General features: G+C 41.9%; 1 protein-coding gene across 5 annotated transcripts in view; it reads right to left on the bottom strand.

The window, feature by feature from the left end:
• The window catches only part of TOX3 (TOX high mobility group box family member 3), an 85,751-nt gene that overhangs the window by 61,605 nt on the left and 2,596 nt on the right, over window positions 1–21,550 (bottom strand). For 3 of the 5 annotated variants that reach the window (XM_048316608.1, XM_048316610.1, XM_048316611.1), the window contains exon 1: window positions 16,955–17,712. The exons of the other annotated variants lie outside the window; for them this stretch is intronic. In XM_048316608.1, the coding sequence (XP_048172565.1) occupies window positions 16,955–17,056 (102 nt within the window). In that variant the 5' untranslated portion in view covers window positions 17,057–17,712. Of the gene's footprint in view, window positions 1–16,954; window positions 17,713–21,550 lie in introns of those variants that run through there. 5 annotated transcript variants of the gene reach the window in all.

Here is a 21,550-nt window from a genome sequence, read left to right as displayed (position 1 = left end):
AATATTTAACTACTTCATTAAATGAAGTGTGACTTTTATAGTGAAAATGTCAGTCTTTGCAGTTCATTAAATTCATTTAAAGTATAGCTGCTTGGTTTTTTTTTTTCCTGAAGGAATAAAGGACTATTAACTGAAGGCATAAACTTAGCATTAGCATGTGCTTTTTTCTTCAAATTAACATTCAAGATTTGTAACAGTCTTTAAAAATTTAAGAGATTTTTTGTATCCTTTAGCATTATCCTTATTGTTATAATAGATGTCACTTTTATAGCACATACAACTGTTTATCACAGTTGGATATGACCAGTAGGATGTCACAGAGGATATTAACATGTCACGTGCTATTATGAATCTGTAGAATCCTTCAAGTAATATTAAAAATACATTATTTTTAACTGTGGCATCTGGAAAAATAAACTGTATATGATGTAAAATGTAATAACTCTTGGAATCCAACAGGGTTTATGAGTTCTCTTTTTCTGTTTCATAAAACGTTCTTTGATGAGTATCCTTTTTCTTTCAAGGAGGGTTTCTATTAACTAATACAAAAGAAGACAGGGAAAGCACCATTTCCACAAAGGCAGCACCATGTTTTTGCCATATGTAAGAAGTCCTGGTCCATATTCTCTGGGATATGTGACTTCTGTGACTAATGTCTCTAAAACTGGAAAACCTAATTACTTCTCATTAATAAATTGATGTGATTATAAAGTATTTTAATACGAATTTAAAAGTGTCTTTGAAATGTACTAAGATAGAAAGGTGGTGATACTTTCTTTTCAACCTATTACTTCTTTCAATGTTTGGAGCAGGTGTTAACAGCAGTGAAATCTTGGGTTTTGGAAGACAATCATGAGTTGTTTTCCATTTTAGTGTTTAGGTCCTGTCCTTTCCTGCCCAACAAAGCAATTTGATTAGGCCACTCTCTTGTAGTAATGGTCTGAATCACTACCATGATGATTCTCACACTTCCTATTCTCAGACTGCACTACGTAGTCAAGGCTTAATTTATTACAACACAGATGGTGATTGGGGGAGGGGTTTGGGCATGTGACATTTTAAAGGGCTTAATTTTCATAACTGTAACATCCATCCTCTGAAAATCAGATCCTTTTCTAGTGTCTTAAATGTAGAATCCAAAACATCCTACAATACATGAACATTTTGGGTACCATTACATACCACAAAGATTTAGGTTGGAACTAGGCCTTTGAAAAGTATCAAATTATCCAATATATGATTTTAAAGTTCACCACACTCCCCATTCCTCTCACACATGGGCACTTTTCTCAGTTCATGCAACCAGCAAATGGCATCAAACTGCAGATGAAGAAATGCAGAATGCAGTAAATCAACATCTACTAAAGTTAAAAGCTTCCTTCAAAAACCTTCGTCTAAGAATGCTGTGCACAATAAAGTTTTATTTTCTAGGAAAACTACTTTAAGTGTCCAAATTTGTGCTGCTACTGTGATTTGTTTTTCTGTGTATCAAAAGCAACAGGGCTTCTAGGAAATTCTGATGTTTGAACTATTTTCCTTTGGATGAATTTCTCTAAAGAGTACTATAGAGAATAAAAACTGAATTATCATGTGGATGGAATTCTGAAGAAGGAGAGAAGAAACTCTAAAACCTAAGTATAGAAGCAACAGCCAAGTCACATATATGAAAAGCTAATGGGTACCAGTGACACCTATTCCAGAGTGGGGTTCAAATAAAGTCTTTACACACTTATTTTCTACACTCTAACAACTGCCAAACCAAACTGATGGGCTGCATTTTAGAAATCCCTCACAGCAAGGTTACATGGAGGTAAGCAAAAATCATTTGTTTTAGGATGTCATGAGTTAACATGCATCTACAAAGGCAGAGGGATCCAGACAGCTGTATTAAATCACCACGGTCTAGACAGGTCACAGTGACCAGCTCACTGAGAGCTCCCACCTAAGAGCAAACTCCTCCCCAGCAGAGCAGAGATGGTTATCCTGGATGTGAAACAAGTGCTTCATTCTCCCGCTGCAGGGGCCTGCCAGGCAAAGGCTGAGGCAATGCCACTCTTCCAGAACTGTTTTTCTACAACACTGCAAAAGCAGGATCAAATTGATCTTTGTTGCCTATTCACCTTGTACAACCCTAGGGTCATTCGTGTTGGAAGCAACATCAGGAGATCTCTAAATCCAACTTCTGTTCTAAGTACAGGCCACACCAAACTGAGGAACTTCTTGCTTGGAGCTTTTCTTGCAGTCGGGTTTTTAAAACTATCAAGGATTTTGGGCAACCTCTTCCAATACTCTGTTATCCTCAAAATGATTTTTTTTTTTCCTCTTTACATCGAGTCTGAAACTCTCATTTCAGCTTGTGCCTGTTACCTCTCAACCTTCAACTGAATCCTTGTGCAGAGCCTGGCTCCATCTCCTCACAGGTACTGGGGATGCTGTCAAGTCCCCTGAAGTCTTCCCTTCCCCAGGCTGGTCAAGTCCTGCTCCCTGAGCCTCTGATCACAGGGCAAGCGTGTCAGGTAGTGACCATTGTGCAAGCTCGCACCCCAGGTTTTTATGTTTCAGTCCACCAGGATCCACCAGGATCCATTGGTTCTTGCCAAGGGATGTGCCTCCCTGCCAGTCAGACCACAGCCCATACCTCCCAAATCAGTGCACCATAAACAGTGATTGATACATTAAGCCAAGGATAAACGCATTGTAATGGAGTTTCAGGGGTCTGGGATGCTACAAAATCCTCATGCATTCCCTTCTCTAAAGTCCACTTAACAAGAAAAATAATGGTGTTTTTAAATTTTTTTTTCATCCAGATGAAATAGTTCATTGCCATTCTGATGCACAAGCAGAAACAAAATCCCATTGTTAGTACTTACCAGCCAAAACAGGAAGAATAAATATTTTGGACAACTGAGGTTTTGAAGAAAACTTTTAATCAGCTATAGTCACCTGCTTCAAAGTTTAACTATTTCAACCCACTCTTCAAAAAAAGACAAAGCTAGAGTCTTCTTGAAAAAAATTCTATACTGGTTTTCAATCACACTTTAACAGCACAAAATTAATATACCTGTCCTGGGACATATTAAGAAATAGCATCAATGAAATTTGGCAATAAGATTTTTGCAATTAAACTGTCTTATAATCAAGAAACAGATCTTCACAGTACATTTCAGAGCTCACTAATTCCCACAAAACCATGCTGCAAATACAAATAATCAGATAACTAAACATGATGCTACCAGTGCTCAGAAGGAGCCATCTAATTCTTAAAACCTCAGAACTAGCAGATATTTACTATTGTTAAAATTTTTCTGAACTTCTGAGATTAATTTAAAGATTTCTTGAGTCTGAAACCCAAAACCAGTTCAGCCAAATGAACACTTCCAAAAACATCAGCGTGCCACATCCAGTGCTATGAATGAGAGGCTTTCAAAGAGATCTGTGATCTACCAGGTCTTTGTGCCACACACTTGGGCCACCTCTGAGGCAAACAATAACTAAACTGATTCCACTCCAGTTGAAGAATTCTCAAGATACTGTTTGCTGACATACAACTTCTGCAGTTTTACCCTTATTTCAAAGAAAACTACTTGGATGAAGTTTCAATTTTATATACTCCAACCAGAGGACCATTTCAAGAAGCCAACAGATAATCTTTGTTTAAGATGAAAAAACATACCACCTACATTTTTCTATCATATAACAGGCCTGGAAAAGGAAATACATGGAAAAAAAAATCATTACATCAATTAGAAAGCTGTGATGTTAATAATAATGATGGTCATAGAGGACAGTAGAAATTTCCCTTAAAGAGTAGGTAAGTTATTATGCTGGTTTTTTTTTTTTACACTGAACTAAAAATATATACAAATGAACACCACAGGATAAAATACAAAGCATATTTCCTGGGAATGCTGTGTTCTCAAAATCATATCTGGTAGTTACCAGTTAGCAGAGCATGGAGGTGAGGAAAGAGAGGATTCCTGGATGTGCACTTGCAAAACTCCCACATCAAGACAAACCATCTAACGATTTAATACCACACTTCTAGAGACTGTCCAGGTTCCAGATGTGGATTGTTCCACCACCTCTTTCAGATGCATAAAGGCCTTTCCTTTCATCCTCCCCACCACCAATGAAAAGCTCACCACTTCTGAAGGAAGAACTGAACAGACTCTCCACATCCACTAAGAGATACTAGATAGCTACCCACCATCTATAAATCTCATTTCTAGTTGTTTTCCACTATAAAATTAGACTTTGGACATGAATTTTTTTTACTAGCTGTTATGCAATACTCCAAATTGTTATTAAGTGTGTAAGTAACCATCACATCTGTAGCTGCCTTGTCCAGAGTCTCACAGACTCACTCTAAGACTCACAGAGTGCAAAATACAAATTCAATATCACGTATTTACGAATGTAAAGATGAAACCTAAAAGAACAATATTTAACGAGATTAAAAGTACAGCCAACCCCATGGCCTGCATTTCACCCAACCACATGACATTTAGCCTCAACTCTGAGCCTTAAAAGTGGCTCCTGCTCCTTCCCTATGCGAAGGCTGCCTCAGCAGCTCAGCCCTCTGGAGAGAAAGGCTTTCTTCTCATTCTCAATCTAAGCTCATGGCCAGTGTTTGTACAACCACGCTTGGAACAACACTGTTTTCTTTCTCACCCTGCTCTATCCATTATTACTGTTAGGCCATAGATACTTCAGGTCTCTTATGTCTTCTTTTCTTGAGAAAAATTAATTCTCCAATATAAGGTACTTATAACAGAAACCCCAAACTTTTCTGCCAGACCTACAATTTTCTGTGCCAGTTCTTTCACACTTCAGACATGAAGATTATCTACACATTCTCAGCTGAATGCAGCATTTCCTTCATTTTTGTTTGGTATCTAAGCCAGAGAGAACATAATAATCATTCATTTATATAGTAAAAGTACAGACAAAACCAGTGAGGCCAATGTGTTGCTTCTGGTAAGGACGAGAGGCCCAGCAGAACTGGGTTTTCCACCAGCCAGAGTCAACACTTGCCAACACTACAGCCTGTCCTCACATAACTTAGCAGCAGCAGCACTGATTCCTTTGTCTTGTCAGCAGGTACAAAGAACTGGCTCTATCCTTTTCGGAAATGAATGGTTCAGTGCCCAAGAAACTACTATTTCAAAATACACCCTCTGAGCTGAATTTTTCCCAGCAAGTGTATGAAGCTCAATTCAAAAGCAGATATAAGTCTCTTGTTCAAAGAGAGTGTATTCCTATGTGCGAGAGCAGGATTGCACCCTTTCCTTTTGAGTCCACACAAGATTTTCTTACAAAGCACGGATGAGAAAGAAAAAGCTGAATGTGTTTTAAGTCAGTTCTTACATGAAGTTCAGTTTGTTTGTCTCATTGATTGATTATTTTTTTAAGATAAACATAAATCAGCTTCACAGGGAAAACTTCAGTAGCTAGGATCAATAAGCAACTGGCCTTGCTCTAGCATACATACTGAGATTCATCATCTAAAATCTTATTTCTTATTTCTGCATTCAAAGATCCCTGGCTACTAGAGTTTTGGGAAAAAAGGCTGCAGATAGCAGCTCCCTTGCTTGGGTGCCATAAACAAACCAAATGGAGAAGTAAAGATGAACCTGTCTCTTTCTTTGGATCAAATGAGAACCAAATATCAGTTCTTTAAAATGTAGGGGAAAATTTTTTAATGGGAAAACCATGTATTTTCACCGCCTTCTACCCCTGCTTCTTGCCACCAAAAGAAAGAAGTTTAGGAAATTAGAGAGACTGAAAACACTTGATCTTCAAATTGTAAATATTTATCAGCCTTACCAAGCCACCATTCCCTCTTCCTCCTTCAAGGTATTTCACATCCATTTCTCTATCCTGTTAAATCAACAAATGGCCATTTCCTTTGGCAACAGAGAATGCAAAGACTGCTTCCTACCACAGAAGTGGGGAAGATGAAGCAAAATTCTAACAATGAGCAAAATAAGAAAAATTGGAAAAAAATATTATTGAAAAGAAGTAGAAGATCAAAGATTTCTCTGTCAAAATTCTGTGTCAGATTGGTTGTACTCGCTGTAGCTGCAAAGTATCAATCTGATTTCATGAGTCTGAAGGTCCAGAATAACTTTCTTCCATGGATAGTATTTCTTCTTTTACTTTCACATTTATTTTAAATAAAAAGGGTTACATCTGGGGGAGCAGAAAGCAAAATGTATCCTTGATATCAGGTCTCACCCATGCAGAGAATACATGAAACTCAGAACATCTACAAATGCTTTATTTAGTCTAAAATTATATGGATAGATACTTATACTGTTATGATTTCTAGACTTTATTCTTTCATATGCATTTAAAATACTCCATTGACGTCATGGTATTTTAATGGAGTCCTTTTTGAGTCACAGAAACACTCAAAATGAAGCATAACAAGTGTTCACCTGCAGTTAGTCATAATGAATCAAGCTCTTTATCACTGTCTCTCACTTATGCTTCATGATGAAATAACCTTAAAAACTTCTATTTAGAAATAATTCTCCATAAACACACAAAATAACACAGAATATGATGCAGGGTGCGCGATAACAGAACTCAGTTAATTAGCAATCCTAAAGTTACAAGCAATTATAAGGAGCCCCATGATCTCCAGAGATGATGTTTGTATCTAATGTAGGTATTCTGCGCAGGAGCAAAGTGCCCCTCCCCACATTTTCCAAGCAGTGGAACCTTGTTAGAACTGGTGCAGACCAATACACATTGTCTGAGCTTTAAAAATGTGTGACTGTCCAAGAGTCACGTTTTCGATTTCACATTTATTAGTTACATGTATTACAAGTAATAGCTGCCAATTTTCTTTACAAAACCCAACACAAACCTCAAAAAAAAAAAAAAAAAAAACCAAAAAAACCAACAAACCAAGCCCTTTAATATGTTATCAAGTGAAGAATCAGGATTCTTTTCTGGTATGTAAACTCTCTACCAGACTATTAACAGAAGGGCAGATTCTGAGACCTTCCTTGAAAAATTGCTATTTACTAGACAAGAAAAAGGGAGATAGGCAGCATACTCCTATGATATGTTATCACCAGCAATATATTTGTGCTGATAGAAGTCAAAGCCAATCTTCACCATCCCTACTCAAACACTTTCTAGCAGAGAAGACAGAAAAAGGCTGCTATCCTATCACAAGTTGTTTGCCAACTAAATTTAGAAAAACAGTTTGCTACTTAAACTGGGCAAGCTATAGCTGCAGATTGAGGCAAAATAAACACAGAAGCTCACACTACCATTCTATAGCTGTTTTTTGTGAAGAATTACAGGTAGAAGAGCAAAATTGATCTCTAAACTGCACACTGGACATACCGCACATCTGCGTACGCACAACACTGATGTGCTGTTTGTTTGCCTGCTTGAATAGGTATTTAATGAACATATTTTCCTTTCATATGATCTCTGATTAATCGCTCTGAGTCATATTTAGCCCTAGATTACACTGCCTGTCTTTCACCTAATTCAGTCAGAGTTGCACATACGCTGAGATTCTGTCCCAGTTGTGGGTGGCTCCAAGAATGTCAGATTTTTAGTATGTGCCATCAGCCAGCGAGCCCAAGCCAGAGCAGGCAGCAGAGCCACGGGGACATGAGAAAGCCACCCAAGGAATGTGCTGACACAGAGGACACTCCAAGAGTCCTCTCACAGCAAAGGCACCCACAAAGCTGATTCCACAAAGAGAAGATCTCAGAACATATCATCTCCATAAGGCAGGACTGGGCAAGCAGGGGGCACTGAACCACTGCACTGGAGCCAGCAGTGCACTGGGACAGCTGAGTCAGAGAGTGCTGGAAACAGACCCAGGTGAGACAACCCTGAAAACCGAGACTGCACACATGGATGGCTTGTCACATCCTTGGAACAACAATTACAAGAAGCCACACAACACCCAATGCACGTTACAAGCATCATCCAAGACCCCAGCTTAGATGAAGGTATGAGAATGAAACAAAGGCACTTCTGCTCTGTCAGGTAGATCTCTATCATGGACCCAGTGATGCAAGCCACTGTTTCAGAAGCCTGGCTGCCCTGTGTGACATAACATCTGATTTACCACTCCACATGCTCTCCTTGGGTCTCAGCTGCACCACCACGGGAGCATAAAGATAGCTCTAAGTAGGTTTTAAAAATGTCAGAAGGAAAGGACAGCAGAAGCATTTGTTAAATCCTTTTATTTAATAATATCCTGAAATTGCAAATTATTTGGCAGGACAAAATAAATTGTTACAAATTACTTCGTCTTATCACTTGAACTACAGCTATTGGACACTCTCATAAAACAAGAAGCAGAAAGTCACACAGGCATAAACATACTATTTACTCTCACAATTGCTTTGTAGTGCAAATCTATACCAAGCTCTTGTGTTTGCATCTCACAGTGTATTTACATCTGTGGTTTGTCCAGTTTAGTTTTGAGACCAGTCTTCTTGTTACTTGCAGTTCTGCTGTGAAAAAGATCAGAGAATGAATCGTAAAATTCTGTTTGTTTTACCACATGTAGAGAATAAGCTTTTTTTTAATGTAAAGTATACTACATATTTCAGACTGTATCAAGCAAAACAACAGGAAAAAAAAGAACCTGTTGGGTTGTGGTAGGAAACCACAAATACCAAGTTTTTTGCTACAACAGATCAATAGCACAATAACCCCGTATTTACATGGCCACCTATTATCATCATCATTTCAGCCACATGCTTATCAGGAACCCACAAAAGTAAGAGCATTAACCTACTAAAGCAAACGAAATGATTATTTTTCCATGCCTAATAAAATTCTTTATTTAAAGAAAGTAAATAGTGGACTGCTAATCCTTTACCAGGTAAACAGTTTACTGATAAAAGTACAGTTTAACAAAAGAATTTTATTAATAACAAATTTATTAATAACAAATACTGAAATACAGTATCCCAAACCATTCAAAAATTCAGCTATTTGTATAAGCCTTACAACCATAAAGGGAGTAGCATAAAAAGAACAGCAGATAAATATGATCTGCTCTGAAAATAAGCTACTCTAACATTCAGCAATTGATTTCTGCATGGTTTTAACACCATTTTCATATCAAAATTAGACAGTTAATCAATATTGAGGTGTTTAAATATGTCCTGAACCTACAAACTTCTATATAATTCAGTGACTTTGAATACAGGAGTTCTCCCATTGGGATAGAAAGGATGATTCATAAAGCTCATGTTGTTTCCTTGCAAAAAACCACAAAAACCCCACAATGACAATAAAAACAAACAAAGCCCCATCCCAAAACAAGCCAAAAAAATGCTCCTTATTAATTTGGATGTCTAAAACGATTTAGATTGTCGGCCCCTATCTAATTTCTCTCAAACTAACTGTTTAGAGAATTACAATATAAACTATGACCACTTAGAATGCCAAACACAGCAGAGTTTCTCTTGACAAAACTTCTTAAGGAAACGTAATGGAGAGATGAAGGCACCTCACCTCAAGTGACCAAAATCATCTGCACATAGACTTCATTTTCCACAAATCCTACCATACTGGTAATTTTATGTGTCTGCAACCTTTTGTTAGGTTGCCCAGTTGATCAGAACTCTTCAGAATATTCAATGTAGGGAAGGAAAATCCAAATGAAAATGTATCTGTCTGAGAAATGTTCTGCTTTAACATAATGATTTAACATAACCATCAATTACATACTTGGTAAAGCTGATATGGAAAGAGAAGAGATTGCTGTGCTGCTGCCTCTGCAGCTCTCACCCCAGCCAGTAGTTGAGACCTCTGATCCCTTATTGCAGAGGTTGCCAGTTCAGATCCTGGCATTTCACCCCAACACACACTTTTTTTAAACCTATGTCACAACCCACTTTTTTCCATGTTAGTCTTGGCTCTCATAAGCTTTTGGCCAGGAATGATAATATATGGCTGTAGTGACCTACACAGTAAGAAGGGTTATTACTTTAAAACAGTGAAAATAAAACATTGAATTGATAAAAATTTCTCCCATGAAATACCAAGGTCAGGCCTGATCTAATGCACATATAAGTAAGTGCAAGATGCCCACATTGAATGAGTCTTCTGTGAATGTAAAAAACACTTCAATACAAGAATTACTTTCAACTTCCAGTTTTTGAGAATGGATTGCTTTTCTTTTTCCTCTTGATATGGAGCTTTTCAACAAAATGTGGGTGCTGGGCAAACTGGTCGTGCAGGAGTAAACAGCAAATACTGATGCCAAGAGCTGGAACATGAACTATACAAACAAACTGAAAACTAGATGAACTGTTTGCTTAAAACAGTTTTCATTTTCAATTATCAACTAACATTGTCTAGTTTCAGTAGCACACCTTTGCCAACACAATTCAGTCTGCAGCACTGGTCAATCATATATCCAGCACTCTGCTCATAAGACTCAGTTATTTTTAATGTAATGAAGATAGTATTTTCAGCTAATCTGCCCATTACCATGAAGTGAAAGAAGAAGTCCATGAAAACATCTGTTTGGATATTCAAGGTACCTGTGGCAGAAGCAGCTGTGTAATGACAGTCTCCCCTTTTAGTTTTAGTATTTCAGCTGCCCTGTAATGCCTGTGAAACAATTCATTGTTTCAGGTATAAACAGAGAGAATACATTCAAAACAGGATTTGGATTGTTCTGACACATGGTAACATGCAGTGGAAAAGATATTAAATAGAAATCTTGTTACGAAAATAAATAATGAATAACGTGGCAGCAAGCATGATCTCATCAAAGTCTTCATCTCAACAGAGCACAAAGACCAGAAGGCTCTTGTGTGACATTGTTATCTAAAGTCCTGATTAGATTTTCACCTCAGAGTTCTCAATTTTGGTAGCAATCATCGCGAAGATACTATGGTGACTGGCACTCTATAAATACATCACACAGACAGGTAACAGTACAGAACACAGCTATCAGGTAAGAGTGTGAAGTATTTGAAAATTCAACCCTGCCATTAGGTCTGTATAACAGTACTTAATTTTACGGCAGTAGAAATGTGATTACAGATAAAAAGGCAGGATTAGTCCTGTACAAATTCTTCTCCTCTTAAATTTGATCATCATCATTCAATAGCATTACTTAGGTTTTTAGGGAGTATCAGAATTCAGCAAATATATAGGCACGTATTAACTGTAAATTTAATAAAAGCTTCAGCACAAACCACAGGTCACAGTTTGACTGGCCTTGCTTTGTCAGACACTGCACAAAACTGCAACAAATGAATCACACAACTGAGAGACTCCTCTCAAGTATCTGCCAAAGAATACAGGCTGTTATTTCCTGTGCTTCTATTTTAGATTTTATTATAAATTTGTGATAATTCATTATAAGGTTAGGCTGGATTGGGCACCTCTCTGTGAAGTACAATATGGTGTACTATGGGTGATACTATGGGAATGAGGTCCTTGTCACCCCAGTGGATTTGGTCAATGTTTCCTCACTCCAGAGCAGGAGGTGTAAAGTGGGTCTCCAAGTCCATGGCGTACATACCCCAGGGTTGTGATTGCTACAAAATGTAACTATTTTTAAAACCCCACCCACTAGTTATTTCCACACATACCTCCTGCATGACCTCTAAAATCTCTAAGCATTCAATTCAAACTCTTCGTATGTTACTGCACATTATTACAAGCATCTTACTAATATGGTTGTAATCCACTGTAATGAAAACATCTAAAAAGTATTTCCAACATTTAACTTCTACTAACTATATTTTGTATACAACCAACTCTCAACCAACAAATGGTACAATCAGTATAGGAGCTGCATTATCTGAACAACAGAAAAATTGTACACTGCACAGTCCAATCAGTATCAGCATTACAGGTGCTCATTCTGAGCACCACAGGTTCTTGCAGAGTTGCTGCCTGTGGCATACAAGGGTTTCCTTTCACAGCCAGCTCTTCATCTACCTCAGAAAACCTCAGGGATGACTATGCCTGGAAAATAGCATAATGCAAGGTGGGGTGATGATACAAATTGTAATTTTCATTCTGGTGGACATACTCAGTTCCTCTTCCAGGGACTAGGAACCATATATCCAACAATTTTAGTCCTGGATTGGACAGCCAAATATTTTGGGAACTTTTTTGCTCCCTAGCAGTTGTTGCCTTCATAGTCCTGAGGTTTTAAGATATCCAAGGCAGGGGCTGCCTGTTCTGGGAAAGAAGCAGTTCAGCACACGTGCCACATGTGCCAGAAGATCAGTGGAAAATACTGAGGATAAAATGTCATTTACTGAGTTGGTATTGCAACAGGAAGTGCGCAATCCCCTGCCTAAATTGTCTCCAGCAAGACCTATATTTGTGTCTCTGCTACACATCTTTACTTTCCAGGAGCTCCCTGGTGCTTTGTGGCGCTTTCCCATCAGCTGGGGCCACCTCTGTCATGGTCAGGCTGTGGATACACACATGGCCACAGCACACAGCAGCTGAGACTGCCCCGTCTGCACCAGAACAGAGCCCAGATGTAAACGAGCATATTTGCAGGGCAGCTGATGAGTGAGCATGGAGCTTTCTATCTTAGCCACATACATGCACCCATTGTCTCTCACCATCTGCTGTAGGAGAGGAAAACCTATGCATATAGAGCCACACTAAATTTGCAAGAAGAGTAGTTTTAAGTCATTTGCATAACTGTAATCCACTTTTTCCTAACAACACACACTAATAGGAATGACTTAGAGCCCCAGTTTAGCTGCTACTAAACTACTGCTGTCTTTGCTTTGCCTCTGGAAGAACAAGATAAACTTCCTGAGCTTCCTTTGTAAAATGAGAAATATTTCAGCCAAAAACATCAAGCTCTGACAATCTCATATGTATGGTAGTGCCTAAATTAAGGTATGTATGTTTGAAATTTGTATCCTTCAGGGACAATCTGTGTAGTAGAGATAAACATTATAAAATGTAGGCAGATAAATAATGAAGTAAGGATTCTGGAGCTTAATATGATAACTCAAGCAGTGAGCTGTATGTATTTAGGTTTTGGAGTTTTCACGTTTCCCAAATGGCATTACAAGAATTACAGTTCTTTAAAAAAAAAAAAAAAAGTACATGCCAGGATGAATACTAGTTCCCTAAATATTTTTAGTACAAGACATATAATTTACTCAATAAGTGAAAAAGTTTGTTTAGAAAAAGCTACTCAACTGTAGTGAATGTCCAAAATCATTCTCCATCTGCAGAACCATAAAAGGGCTCAAAACAGAAGCAGAATGTTTTACAACAGCTGGTCTCTTTCAACTTTCTGTAATTTTTATAGCTCCTTTTTGGTGAATATTTTTTTTTTAGTATACTGCAGCAGGATTCTTCTAGAAGCAGGCAAACCATGATTTCACTTGTGCAATTCCATGAAGCAGAAGTGGATCACTGTTATCCCGAACCACCACCTGCCAGACACATGCAGGGTCAAGTTATGTACTCTCAATCAGGACTGAAAACTTATCAAATATGGCCCTGATCCAGCAAAGCACTTAAGCACATGCTTTACTTTAAACATGTAAGTAATCCTATTAGAGTAAATGGGATTCAGCATAAACCACTGGACTGAATCTCAGAATACTGTGGTTGTGGCCCTGATTATGTCAGTGACCAACTGTGCAACCTTGGAGAAACCACTGCACTTCTGTGTCTGTATTTCCTCTTCTGCCCTCTGCATGTGCATGCCATGTTGCCACCATCTCAACAAAAGTAATCCCAATGAATCTTCTAGAAACTGCTGCACTACCAACGATGGCAGGCATGCTTATGTACATCAGTCCGTTTTCAAAAGCCTGTCATGTACTCAACACTAACTCTCCTCCAAAAAAACCCTGAGACGACATCCCTTACCCTTAGGTCTTCCTATCCAGTATTGACCAACAATTTGAAAAGCACGACACTGCACTTACAAAGCAGTTGGGATGGAAGGTACCTGCAGGTCAGGGCCAGGACAGCTCCTTAGCATGCCTGGTTCCAAACCCAGGACTCAGGATGCAGCTCCCTTCCCACCTCTGACCCTTCCTCACCGGGCACCCTGAGATCCCAAGTCCTGTCTGGGGGTTCACGGGTCAGTCTGCCACATTCCTGCCAGTGTTGTACCCACTGAAGGAAAAAAACCCTACAGTCCTGGGAACTCCTGTTTAAAGCACACAGGTGGAAGGCAGCATTGTCTCACAGGGTGCAATGAATTTTCATGAAAAGGCTTTATATTTGATATTTTTAGACACTATGATGCAAGATACAATTTTCCATATGTAGGCCATACACCATCAACTCTATGTCTTAATGATCCGGAGAATATTTTCACATAAATAATTCTGCTTTTGCACATATATACAACCATGCAGTCTGTTTACTCTTGCCATCACGCTGCTTCCCGGCAGTTGTCTCAGGCAATGTCACTGTCACAAGGAGAATATGGATTCAGCTCCTAACAATGAAGCGGGCATGGATGAGTGGGCAGGATACTCAAATGAGTTTCAGAAAGACTTGAGGTGAAATACTGTCCCTAGTGAAATCAATAACAGTTCTCCCATTTACTTCAGCAGAGTAAACATTTCAGCTGGTTTTTTGGTGCCTTCTGGTCATCTCAGTACCTAACAGAACAATCATTTATTTTCCTTAGAAACACAGGGAAAAGGACAGAAGACAAGGAAAGCAAGGCAGGGAGGCAAGATTTCAAAATAGATGCCCTCTTTTTATCAGAATAATTAAAAAAAACCCCAAACTTACAATTATTCCTATAGCTACAGATTATAAGCAATGCAGAAAATGAGATTAGATTAACACAGTTAAGACCATCCTTTCTAGGAACTCATTCACAAATGCTTCTTCTGTCCTTGAAACACCTGTACAGCACGTTGCTGTTTTCACAGCTAAGCCAATGAAGAGCTCACAGCAACAGCAACACAATTCCGCGTGTGTCAGCCTGCTCCGGATGAGGCCTTTGCATACAAAGATATCTATTATAAGACACAAGCACCATGAGCTGTTGTGTGTTAATTAAAATGTTTTCTGCTGCAGACTAGAAGCCTGGCCCACAAGGTACTTGCCAAAATTATGTTCAGGAGTACAGAGACTAAAATGTGTTCCTGAATAGGTCAAAAGTTAGTTGCTTTTGACTTTTTCTGAATGCATGCTCTGTTCTCATTGTACAACGATGGGAAATACAGTCAAAAGGTTATATATAACTGTGCACTGGCACCAAGTTAATGGACACAAGAAACTGCCGATTTTCAGAAAATATTAAAAATTTTGGACGTACAAAAAAAAATTTAGAAAGAGTCTATAGGGTAACCTGCACCTGAGCCTGAATAAATCCATGCCGTGCATAACACAGGAAAGTCACGGAACAAGTGAAATTTACAGTAAACATGCTGGCTGCCAGTAAGTGCCGCAAGTTTCCAAAATTAGCCGGCATATCGGCCAACAGCGGACATTCACTATGCATTTAGAGCTCTCGGAGTCCTTAGCAGCTCTCAAAGTTCGGGCTGACATTTCATCTTTAATTCATGCCCCCGTGTGCTCCTCCACCCGCGCCGAACAAAGCCGCACGCCGCGAGCCCCGCGCGGGGCGCATGCGCGGGGCCGGGCCGTGCGCGCCCCGCCGGCACCGCCACTCCGCGGCCAGCTGGACACGGGGCGGACAGCGCGCCCCGCCTGCCAAACTTCAGCATCCAGCGGCTCCGATGGACAGCAGCCTGACGAGCGACACAAGAGTCCACTCACGACATCTACTCAGACGCGATTTCTCTAGGCGAAAGTTTTCTCCAGCTACTGAATCTATTTGAACCCGCGTCACTTCTCTCTCTGAACGTGAGCTTTGTATTTCAGCAAAGTTTATCTCTTCATTAGGAAAGGATTTTTTAAAAAAACAGGACTTAGCATAAGTTTAGGCTTTATGCAGCACCCTTCTTGTCCCCAGCATCTCATACAGTGCTTCACAAAAGGCCCCAGAGGTTGGACAAACATAGCACCAGGAAAAACACAGTGTGAAAGGGATCTTTATGTGCATGTGTGAGGGCCCAGTGCTAATAGCTCAATGTGCTATTGACACATCACAGTGCAAACAGCTAAGTCTTTTTCAAAATAGCATGAGTCACAGTGTCATTCTCAACTTTGCCTTTCCCAGATTTGGGTAATTTGTGAAACAAATCATCCCCGTATTATTAAAATGCATTTCTGCAAATGAAGGTAAGACACTGGGAAATTACTATTGCTTCTGACTGTAAGGTTTACTCCAAACACTGCACATGCCGCAAAGGTGTGAATAGACAGAAGTGGTACTGCAACTTCTCTGACAGCCCTCGCCAAAGCAGAGCGTTAGTTACCTTCCTGTACCAGCAGCTGATGTACTTTTAGATAATCCTCCCGTTTGGATAATCCTCTAGTTAGGAACTGGCCCTAACAGAGCCGGACTGAGCCAAGAGAACAGAGCAGAGGGAGGCTCCGTCCTCTCCTCGAAGGGCCGTCCAAACCCATCGGGCTCTGCCCGACGCGCCTGGAGCCGCTGCGGCTCCCGCCCGGGGAAAGTTCGGCGAGTTCTGACCCCGCCACGAACGCTGCGAGCTCGGGACGCGCCTTTGTTCGCCGGCCACGGGTAGCAGGATCGCGCCCCGAGCTTCTCCCGGCTGTCTGCCGCTCGCACCCCTCTGAACCGCCCGAGCAGCGGCCGAGGGCGGGTTCTCCGGGGCGAGCCCCGCCGCAGCCGCGGCAAGAGGAGGCGTCTGGCCCCGCCGCTCCAGCCCCGCCGACCACAACTTTCTGGGACCGGGCATCCCCCGGCCCCGCGGAGAGCGGCGGGCGCACCCGCCCCAGGCTCCGCGCATCCCCCAGCCCCGAGCCTCCCCTCCCCGACGGAGCCCCAACTCTCGTCCGCGGGGAACCGGCCCGGGCAGCAGCACGAGGAGTTAACACTCGCGGGAATAATCACCTTGTTGTAGTTGTAGTAACCCAAACACTGGGCAAAGTCCAGGTTGGAGGGGTCTCCGGGGAGCGCGCTGCCCGCCGCAGCCGGGTAAAATCTTACATCCATGCTGGAGGTTTGGTCCAAGAAGTGCACTTGGAGAGACCGCCGGGAGGTTTAATAGATCCACCTTCAAGTGCCTTCCCCGGGGTAGGGGCACAGGCAAACCGCCGAGGGAGCGGAGCTGCTGGGCGCCGAGCCTGCCCGAGAGCCGGGACGAGCGAGGGCCAAGGGGCGGCGGGGACAGCGGGGGAAGAGAAGGCGGAAAAGTGCAGGTAAACAAGGAGGAGAAGAGAGGAGGATGAGAGGAGAGGTGGGCAGCGGACCCCAGGTGGGTGCCCGTCCACCTCAGCGGGAGGAGGGGAGGGGAGGGAAGGAGGGAGGGCAGGGGAGCGGGAAGGAGGGAGGGAGGGAAGGAGGGAGGGCTGTTGTTTTTTAAAAGCTCAGTGCCAAGCCACAGGCTTTGCCTCCGCATTCAGGAGCAGCTGCTGTACACAAAGGAGCCACGCGCCCGGCGCGGACGGACTGACGGACGGACCGGCCGCCGCTGCCCGCCGCAGCCCCCCCGACAAAGGCGGGAGGACCGTCACCGCCGCAGGGCCGGGAGCGGGGCACGGTGGGGTCGCGGCCGCCCCGCGCTGCCAGGGAGGGGGCGGCTACCCCGGACTCGGTGCAACAGGGCTGCGCTGGCCGGGCGCGCTGAGGGGCGAAGTGCCGAGCGAGCGGCGCCGCGCTGGCAGCGCTCCCCGGGCGGAGCGGCCGGGCCCGCGCCCCTCCCCGCCCCTCCCGCCGCCCGCAGCCCCCCCCGCCCGGTGCGCGCCCGCGCCGCCGCTCGCCCGCTCGGGCCGGAGCCGGGCCGGCAGCGGCCCTGCCCATGGCTGTCCTCTCTCCCGGAAGGTTCCAGGTGAGTAACTTTCACCGCTTCCACCAGTTTTCTGCCCTTTTCCTTTTTTTTTTCGGTAATGCACTTTATCGATTCGCACCGCTGCCTTGCTGCGTCAGGTTGGTAGGAGAAGAAACGAGATTTTTCTAAGGTGCTGTCAAGAGCAGGACTTTAAACCACAGTAGCCTGCCTCACTCACAGAAACCTCCTCACACTTTTAAAGTCTCCGGGTGATGAGTCAAAGCAACCCGCTAATAACCCAAATTTGTTTAGTCAGTCATATGCACAGGCCAGCCGTATCTGCTCCCTTGCACGGAGCTTTGCTGACCCGAAAATCTGCTCCAGAACTTTTGAAGAAAACACTAAAACAGTAAAGGCCACTTAACCTTGTGACTTGAGCCATGCTGACAAGGTGCAAGGAAGATTGATGAAAACACACTGGACTCCAGGCTTCTGTGACAGGGAGAGAATTGTCTTTTGGGTCTAGGGAGGATTCCCGGGCAGTTGTTACACTGCTGAAGGTGTGCCCCAGACAGAGTTTCCTTCATTCGGTTGCAAAATAGCAATGATAACACAGGTATACAGATTTAACTGTACAACAGCAAGACCTTCTCTGAAGGACAGACATCCTGGGCCCACTTCTCAGTCCCACTTCTGAGTGCTTCAGGAGCTTAGTGCCCCATACTTCCTCTCCAGGCAGGTTTCTGTGCTGTCTAAAAACATAGGGAGCAAACTGTAAAACAGTCAATAGCTGCATCATGTAGAAAGGAACATCTTCCCAGCTCCATTCCTAGAAATCTTATGTTCAATATTTGTGGTGGCACAAATAGCTCCTGCTTGCACAGGACATGATAGATCACCCTTATTCAGGATATTGATTCTGACATATCACACTTTGAAGTGAAGATCTCTAGCATGGTATTTTGCACTAAGAGCAGAATTAAACACAGCACAGATACACATTTGTATTTCCACAGAGTATTCAGAATTTAACTTTCTAGAAAACTGCGTATGAATGGGTAAATACCTTGATACCAAAGATAGCAGGCATACTCTGTCAAACAGCTAATCCACTTTCATATTCATTGTGGCAACCATTTTTAACCAATGGGATAAGACTGCAAAAATTGTTGCTAGAAGGGAAATGGTTAAGGAACACAGAGCACAGAGTATTCCCACAGGCACACCCCGTATCTGTGGCAAAAAGTTACTTACACTCCTCAGAGAAACAAATTGTTCAGAAAAAGACAGTGCAGCTATTTCAGAATGCAACGTTGCATTAGAGCATTTCTCTAACAGAGTGATGGAAAAGTGGTAGTGTACAGGCACAGCAAACACCTTTCAGTTGGGGCTAATAAAGTCATACTAGCTTTGTTTTATTCTTTGGTGAGAAACATTTCTATAAACCCAAGTGTACATGTTAGATTAAACAGATTCTCAGGTATAGGAACAGATCACTGGCCTCAAGTTCTGGAGTGCTCTGCTGTGTGACCACAGCTAGTTCCCACTGCCTAACTCTGGTTCTACACTTTTAATGAACTCTGAAAGCATATTTCCACTGAATTCAGAGGAAAACTACATCAGGGAGGAATGAACAGCAAATGATTCCAATCTTGGCTTTGGTCCTGTTCCTCACTGCAAGCAGGTGCTGAATGCTGCAGACCTGTGTGATCCGTGACCCTGGGCAGTGCATGGCCTACTCTGGCTGGGCACAGCTCCTGCCTGGCAGCACAGCCCCGCTCACCTCTCCTGTCCCCCTGCTTGAGCAGTGGCCTCTGCTCCAGGGCCAGGAACGGGGAGCGGGAGGCACACCAGGTGCTCCGGGTGCTCCACACCCAGCTACTGCCACTGGGTTAGGAGGCTTGGGTTCAGGAGATGAGCAAATAATGGTGATGCAAATAGTGAGGATTTTAAGTATTCTGCTCTTTCCAACACAGTTCCTTCTGAATGTAAGAGAACAGGCACAACAGTAATACCTCAAAATACTCAATTTTGAAATCACTGGCTCAGAAAGCTAGTGTAAAATCAAAACTGACTAAGTCAGCATTAAAAAAAAAAAAGTAATTACATTCAAGCTAGACAAAACAACCCCAAGGTATTATTTGGTGAAAAGTTTTGAAATACTGTTTATGCTGTCATGAAACTAAAACAGAACTTTGATATTTCCAGCAAAAAAACCAAAAATTCCAGTTCCTGGCTATAATCTGCCTTTGCCACCTTTACCTAGTGCCCAAAGTAAGTCTTTTGCAGAACTAGTATGCCTGCAGTGAAATTAATAAGTGATCTAAAATGATCTAAAGAAAAACTGAAGAGAAACTGGGATGTATATGCTAACTTATTTTTCTTTTTAAATAAAATATGGTTTATGTCATATTGTACCAGAGAGAATTGTACAAACTAAAGATTTAGGCAAGTGTGTGTTTTTCTTTCTCAACACCTCTTGAATGTAGTTTATTAAATAAGTAAACTTGAGTAATCTCTGCTATACTTTCAATCCATATACAGGATGTCATTATGTGTTTGTTATTACAACATATTTATCTCAGTAGTACCTTAAAGATGGAAAATGAGCCAAAGTATTTATAACCTTCTGTACACGATGCTTGAAAGGAGTCCAGCAAATTCTTCTCTCAAGCCATTCTCTTTAAGGTCCTTCAGTAAAAGGCTTTGAAATTCTACTTTTAATTTTTTTTTTCTTTCAGAGTAGATGGAAGTATGAAGTATTTGCAATTTTGAGTAAGTATTCTTTTTTTTCCTGCTGGTTTAATAAAAGCAAGTATCTATCTACAATAAGTGGAGTACTCCAGTAATTTCCCTGGTGCTGGGTAGCCTCAATTTCAAAGAAACTTTTTGAAAAGCCTTGTTTCATAAAGGTTTGAATGTATGCCTACTGATGCCAACAATTATGATTCAGGCAGCAACACACAAATGGTGACTCTGTTCCATCTTCAGCTATACTTTCTTCTGACTCATCATCACAATTCAATTTTAAAAGCCATTAAGAACACTCAAACTGCTTTTCTGATGTAAGAACAGAAATTGTATTGAGTGAATCAATCATATACAAACTTGAAAGTGTGCCTGCACAAATTCTCACTGCTGCCCAGAAACCTTTCAACTTGCACAGGTAAATATGGATGTTCAAAGCCTGGCTGATTCCCACACAAGCCTCGCAACTCTTACTTTATTTATTTTTTTTTTATATGAGGCCAAACTTTGTATCCTTACAGCCTTTGCAAACCCTGTGTCAGTTCAGTAACATGGAAATAGTATCTGAGGCTCAGTAACAAAGGCACTGGAAGATTTACTCCAACAAACCGCAGGGTCAGGAAGGAACCTCAGAGATAAGAGCAAACAGACCAGATCTCTTAACACCCGAATTCTCAGGTAGGCAGCCAAGTCCTCCACAGGCACCACACCACAGCAACCCCCCTGGCTCTGGCCACAGAGTTCCCTCCTGCTGGCAAAGACAGCAAGTATGGGAGGGGCAGGAAAATGAGAGAGAAGGGAGGGAACGAGCCGAGGCTGGGCTGAAACTCTCTGCTCCAGTTTTACAATGCAGAGTCAACATTAAAAAGACCTGACATTCACTTCCACAATGCAGCATCCATGTCTATTGCCCCAGCCCTGTCCACAGGGTTAGGGGAAGGTAGTTGGATTTACCCTGGGCAGTGCGTGGG

The sequence above is a fragment of the Corvus hawaiiensis genome, chromosome 12, assembly GCF_020740725.1.
Source record: "Corvus hawaiiensis isolate bCorHaw1 chromosome 12, bCorHaw1.pri.cur, whole genome shotgun sequence".
NCBI lineage: Eukaryota > Metazoa > Chordata > Aves > Passeriformes > Corvidae > Corvus > Corvus hawaiiensis.
The sequence above is the reverse complement of the archived record's forward strand: the minus strand, read 5'-3'. Positions and strand labels throughout refer to the sequence as shown.